At 43.7% G+C, this 6907-nt stretch overlaps 1 protein-coding gene across 1 annotated transcript in view; it reads left to right on the top strand.

Moving 5' to 3' along the window:
* The first annotated feature begins 244 nt into the window (after positions 1 to 244).
* hm13 (histocompatibility (minor) 13) overlaps positions 245 to 6907 on the top strand; it is a 67595-nt gene continuing 60932 nt past the window's right edge. Inside the window, exons 1-2 of the mRNA XM_034171887.1 lie at positions 245 to 546; positions 5979 to 6077. Coding sequence (XP_034027778.1) covers positions 358 to 546; positions 5979 to 6077 — 288 coding nt within the window. The 5' untranslated portion in view covers positions 245 to 357. The remainder of the gene's footprint in view (positions 547 to 5978; positions 6078 to 6907) is intronic.

Below are 6907 nucleotides of genomic sequence, written 5' to 3'. Positions count from 1 at the left end.
AGAAGTATGTTTTTCCTTTTATTTTTCTTGTTTATGCATCAATTGCTTCTTACAGAAGTATTTTTCCTCTTTTTCTTGTTTATGCACCACTGACACCAGATAAAATTCCTTGTATGTGAGAACTTACTTGGCAGTAAATTCGATTCTGATATTCTATAAAAGCCTTTTGATACTGTAACTATGGATGGTGCTCATTTTGATAGCCATCTTCGCTTGTTGCCAGGTTGAGGTCTGGCAACACCGGCTCTGCTTTAGGAAACGTGGCCTTGCGCACGCGCAGCAGCTCTTGTGCCGGTACGGTTTGGATCTGTGTGCGTTCGTTTGTGTTGCAGTGAGAAGCTCCGGAGGAGAGGAACCATGTCCGAGGCAGAGCAGCAGGTGGCGGCGGCGGAGGCCGCGCTGAACGGCAGCGAGGCGGGGAACGTGACGGTGAAGTTCGTGGCCTCGGCGGAAGGCGCGGCGCTCGCTTACGGCTCGCTGGTGCTCATGGCGCTGCTGCCCATCTTCTTCGGGGCGCTGCGCTCCGTCAGCTGCTCGCAGTCCAAGGTGAAGAAAACCACACTTCACACTCTCGTCGAACAAACAGTCTTAGTTTGGGGGGTTTTTTTTTGTGTTTTTTTTTGGTCGTTAAGTCACAGAATGCGAAGGGTCGCCACATTTTCTGTAACATTTGTTAGCTAACGGAGCTAAAAACACGCTGGTCGGATCAAATTAAACCCATTTAACCTTAAATACGCCTGAAACCTGGCGATGAAACCGAATTATAGTTTGAGCCGCTTAGGTTTGTTCTGGATTTTATTTTTTCGGCTTTTTAACGAGCGTGGTGTCGCGCGCACGAGCACAGAGCAGACCATCGATCGGTTTTATTTAATCGATATTCTAATAGAAGGGATCGCTGTTATTTACTTCTGCCTTTCCCGCACATGCGCACACAGACGGTAGGCAGAAAACTCCAGACTCCAAGCAGACGCGGTGAGAAAACGCACGGGAAGATGACTTCAGATTACATGTAATCTAAAGTCATCTTCATCAAGAGTTGACACGTGTGCTAGCTCTTGATCCAGAAGATCGAAAGCGATATGGATGGATGGATGAGCTTTATTGTCAGTGTCATTACAAGTGCAACAACGAGATTCCGTCCATGTTGAGGAATTAAATACTGGAGATGATGACCGTGAAGGATTTCAAATTTTTGGAGGCGTCCAATTATCTTACAGACGGTTGCCCAGTTCCGGATCACCTTTTTTAAAGTCCCGCTATACTGAGCCGTAATGCAACTGAATGTCCTTTAATTGTGTATTGTTGTATTGGGTATTTGGATGTTATCTAGCTGAAAAAGTCTGGGTGGCGTAGCGCTTCTACTTAAAGTGTGAAGCCACATTATGTGTGGTGCAAACATTTGCCAGAAATGGATCACTTTTGCCGGTTCCGGATCACGACACTCTGTCACTTTGGGGGCATTTTTGGCATCTGGCTGGAACCCTTCTAATGCAGAATGATACACACTGTGCCTGAGAATGTGTTTTGAACATAAAATGATATAAATTATACTTAGTTTCAAAAGGCGCCATTATACGTTTTTACGAGAAAAAAATTAAGTGTGGAGGTGAGATTTCTCCCGAATTAAAAAGTAAAAGCCCCCACATTCATGCCCATTCGTGATATTGAGATGACCCTCAAAGTCCACATGACTCACAACTACAGACACGAGGCTGCTGCTTCAGTGATCCACAACCGGCAAATTTTTGCATCGGAGATAAATGTGCGCAGCAATTAAACAGCAAGACATAACACACTGACATTTTGTATCCAAGTAAGTAAGTATTTTCCCACTCTAGAACCAAAAACACTGAATGGCTAACTCACCTTTGCAACGTTTTAGAGATCGTTACTTTAAAACTTGCAGGAATGAGTGAGAGAAAAAGCGCGCACACTGCAGACACTGGGATGTTTTGATTCCTCTTCTGAGCACAAAGATGGCTGGATCCAGTCGAGCTTGTGGTCGTTTGTAGACAAAACAACAATCTTTCCATTGGTACCAAGTATTAGCTTATTCGTGCTGATTACGAGAAATGGCAGCGCAAAAACTACAGCAGTGATCCAGAACTGGCAGTGATCCGGAACTGGGCAAGTGACTGTATCAGTGGTTACGTGAGGGGTCGCTGTTATCAGCCTGTTGATGTCTGTCTGAGCTCTCTCTGCTGTCTGGTTCCATCTCTGTGGGCTGAGTGCAGCAGCAGGATGTGCTGTGAAGTTGAGGAACTTTTTAAACAGGGTCCAAAAAAGACACTCCCGCAGAGTCCGGCGGTGTGCGCATCGTGCGTCAGGCTGCAGGTCATCTGTGTTACAGTCATTAAATGCAGCAGTTCTACGCGTGTGTGTAAGGTTGGGAGAAATAGAGATAAAACAAGGACCCAAAGGTTTCTCCGTGACACACGCACACACACACACACCCACCCAAAAAAAAAAACACCACAATGAGGTAGCTGCTTACATACACCTGTGGATCACATGACTTCCCAAAAATAAAAACAAAAAGGTCCACAAACACAAAATCAGCCTGTGTGTGTATTTGTATTCATACATTTTAACAACCTGAAAGTAACCAGACCAGTTAGAACCGAACCCTGGGTTCCTGGACAATCGCCTCTGTGTTTCTTTTTGATGCCGGTGAGTCCAGCTTTACACTTTGTGTTTGTCTGCAAAATCGCTTTTTTTGAGCGTTAAACTATGTTTGATTTCAAAATTAACCGAAAATCAGATCATTGTTAGTTTGCAGTCATCATAATAACTTCAGTCACAGTTTATTGTCTAAATGTGGAGCTGCACAGAGAAAACCAAAAGAAAAAAAAAATACAGAAGAGGAGGTTTGTTTGTAATGTGATGAGCTCATGTGATCCATCTACCACCTGTATTGGACATAATTCTGACCAAACTGCATCTGATCCTTGAGGCTAAATGCTGCAAAGTGAAAATCTTTCAAACGGATTGTCATCTGGATGTGATGTGGTTTTTATGCACAGCGCTGATCTGTCAGTGTATGATGGATCACTGAGGTCACGCTTTGAACGGGGACATCTTCAAATATTCCGCACAGTCAGTGGCTGCAGAAGAGCTTTCTGCCGACCGATGTGTCCCCTCCCAGCGCGTGACATCATCGCGATTCCTTCTATAGCCTAGTGGCTTCCATGTGTGTGTTTGGCTTCGATCACGGCAGCACCTGGAGAGCTGACACTTTCCATTTGGCGTGTTTATGTATTTTCGGTCAAAGATGAACGCTGTGACAACAGTACATTGATACGACAAATATAATTTTTTGAAAAATTTGTGGTTTTAGCTAACCAGTAAACATTTTTTTCCCATACAGACCAGCAAGCAAGGTTAATAATAATCCATCTCATGGTTTCGAGTGCGCATGCCTGGGAGAGCCTACAGCACTTCCAGGTCAACAGTCACAGGACCCAAACAAAGGTTTGCTGCAGGCTTAAACAATACGGCTGGAGTTTGCATATCTTTCTTATTATTGGTTGAGCTAATAGGGTTAATAAATGGAATAGTTTTGACTGGTGAATGTTTGGTTGCCAAAGAAAAGGTCAAACAAGGTCGGTGTTCATTGGATTCGATGACATGTGACATGTTACCCTGTAACATAACTAAGCATGACACATGGTCCAAACTTCCTTTTTAAAACCCTGTTAACTCAACTAATAATTTGCATAAATTTTTTTTTTAACTTTTGACCCCTTTACAAACTGAAACTGACCTTTGTCACCATTTTTGCTGTTTTTACCCCATAACTCCAGAACATTGTCACCGATAGTCCAAACTATACCTTTTTGGAATAGTTCTGATGAGACAAATAATGTAGTGTAGTTTTCAATTTGATTGGAGCATTTTTAATTGTTGACCCCTACCTGGCCGCCTATTGAAAATTCAAGTGGCTAGTTGGATTTTTCAAAAGAGGAATGTCTAAGGCGTGTTTGTGCCGAGTTTGGTGCCTGAGTCACCATTTGCAAGATTTTGCTCTAAATATTCACTTAGCTGCTGCACTACAGACTATGCTCACGTTCATATGCAGCCTGACTGACTAGATTACATCGACTGCCTGCTGTTATGGCCCAGTGTCAGGGACTCAGCAGACACCGGCAAAGATCCAGATCTTGCAAAGATGTGAAAAAATAATTACCCAGTAAACAGAAATGGATACCCTAAATTTGACAGTCTGCGTGATTACGCAGTGACATTGTGCCATTGCTCAGGGAGAGCCCTGGACTGTTGATGGTTTTTTTAAATGCAAAAGTGCTTTTTAGCCGATTAATCGATTAAATAATTGCTAGAATACTTTATTCCAAAAATATTCTATAGCTGCAGCCCTAGTCATGGAATAACGCCGCCGGATTGCTAGTTGGCATCACTTAGTATGGTTGGAAGTACGACAGTATCTGACCATCTTCGAACCTCCGACTTTTGTTATTGAATAAAACGTTGTTGAAAACTTTCTTGGTCCAATAATTTCACCTCTAGCGGGACAATATGAATGCCCCGGCCATCCATCTTAATCATGGCCCCAATTAAGAGAAGAAAACCCACAAAATAGAACCGTAGTCCTATTGCATTCTCACAAATTTGCACCACAGATAGATATTGGGGCATGGAAGACTCCACTGAATTTTGGAGGTGATCTGGATTGGCAGACATCAGAAAGTTCTGATTGCTCTTGTTCAGTTTATTTTATTTATATAGCGCCAAATCACAACCAAGCTGCCTCACAGAAGTAAAGTCTAACATCACCAGCTCCCCTGAACAAGAACACAGGAGACAGTGGTAAGAATAAAAGAACTTCCTCTGATGATGTTGAGGAAGAAACCTAAAGCAGACCAAACTTAGGCCATTCTAACGGTTACAAGGCTTTTACAAAGCTGGAGAAATAGAAAAACCAGAATAGCATCAAAAACAAAGTGCAGTATTGAGATGAGCACACAGTCATTGGAGCTACAGACAGGGCATCATCCAGCACCCTGGGGTGCAGGGCCAGCGTCCAATCACATCATCAGTCTGGAGTGGACAGCCAGCGTCTGGCACTCTGAGACCAACTCCATATGCAGAGATGCTGTTTGAAAGGAGCAGACCCTAAATAAGACAAATTCATCTCAAAACCATGTAAACAAATAACCTAAGTGTCACTGGCTAACTTCCATATGTTGGCCAATGCAGTGCATCCAGTAGGGGGGCGCTGCATGGGCTTAAAAGATTCTGACAGCAGTCTGAAAGACGTAATGTTTTCATGAAAAAGAGAAAAGTGGGGGACGTGTTGGTGACGACCTGTGAAATTCTTAAATACTTGAGGAGTGCACGTATTTACCAAACAGGTACGCATCAGTAATGATCAGCTGCTGATCAATCCCACACGTTCTAAAGCTCTTGCATGTTCATGGTTGTTTGCATTCAGAAACGCCCCCAATTAACCATATGTGGTAACAGAATATCCATTTGCTGCTTGTATGTTTCACTGAAATATTGAAACAAGATGAAAGAAGCATGTGTGAAGTCAAGGTCTTTGTTTGGTCACAGCAGAGACATCTAAATCATTGCAGTGAGTACCAACGATGAGCCCACCATAAGTTTTGATGCCACCCATCGGTAACGAGCGTTCAGTCATAGAGTGACATGTTTCTTAATTCAGACTTCAGTCACTCATGGGCATAATTTAAAGAAGCTTTAATGATTTCAATACAAGAACCAGCATCAGACTTTCCATTTTGCACAGTAAGAAGACTATGATGGATGGTTCCATTTGTCCCAGAATCCTTTGTGCTCCTGTGATGTCGCTGTGCTGCCGTCTTAATCACAGTCGCAGAAAAGCGACCAGCAGTAAAGTATGACAGACAGAACCCTGTGACCACGCTGCCAGCACCGTGTATGCTGTGAGTAGTCAACGTGTGATGATTGATGGCTGTAGTCTGTCTGTGTGTCCACAGAATGCAGCTGACATGCCAGAGACAATCACGAGCCGAGACGCTGCCAGGTTTCCCATCATTGCCAGCTGTACTTTGTTTGGACTCTACCTCTTCTTCAAGGTAAAGTGTGATAAGTTCTGAGAACTACCACAACAAATCATCTGTCTACATTTCACCCTGTTCTCTCTGTCTTCCTCTGTTTCACCAACCACCTGCATGTCCTCCCTCAGCACATCCATAAACCTCCTCTTTGTCCTCCCTCTTCTCCTCCTGCCTGGGGGCTCCATCCTCAGCATCCTTCTCCCTATATACCTTGGGTCCCTCTTCTGCACATGTCCAAACCATCTCAGTCGCACCTCTCTGACTTTGTCTCCAAACTGTCCCACTGATATGTTCATTCGTAATTCTGTCCATCGTCATCACTCCCAAATAAAACGTAAGAGCCGCCTTCTGTCATCTTCACAATGATCACTTCAGTTTTGACTGTTTTGAGGTGCGAAGTCCAGTCACTGACTTTTAACATGCGACATGCTTAAATTCTGCTTCACATAACATCATTTGAACTGGTCATTATTATGCTCGACGTCTCCTCCTCCGCCTTAAAATAACGTCACTGCTCACCATTTGTCATTTTTGCAAAATCTACCACCATGTGCACTTCCACATCTGTGTCATTGGTACCATATCTCCTCACCTGCACATTACCTTCTCATTAGCTGTGTTGCCTTCCCCAACATGTCCGTTGATGTCTGCTCCATTCACCACGCCTCCTTCCATAGTTTCACTCTCTACCGCCTTAACTCCAGAACTCGGCTCTCTGCTTGGGCTCTCAGAACACTTTTGAACAGATGCACTTGGTCCAGGTTTAATTTTATACCTCATGTCTCTTTCTGAATGCTGTCAAAGACTAATCAGACTTTGATGTGGGCCACAGTCCATCACAACTGTGG

This window comes from Thalassophryne amazonica, chromosome 6 (genome assembly GCF_902500255.1).
Source record: "Thalassophryne amazonica chromosome 6, fThaAma1.1, whole genome shotgun sequence".
Classification (NCBI taxonomy): Eukaryota; Metazoa; Chordata; class Actinopteri; order Batrachoidiformes; family Batrachoididae; genus Thalassophryne; species Thalassophryne amazonica.
Note: the sequence above shows the minus strand (reverse complement) of the source record. Positions and strands in the feature narration are given on the sequence as shown.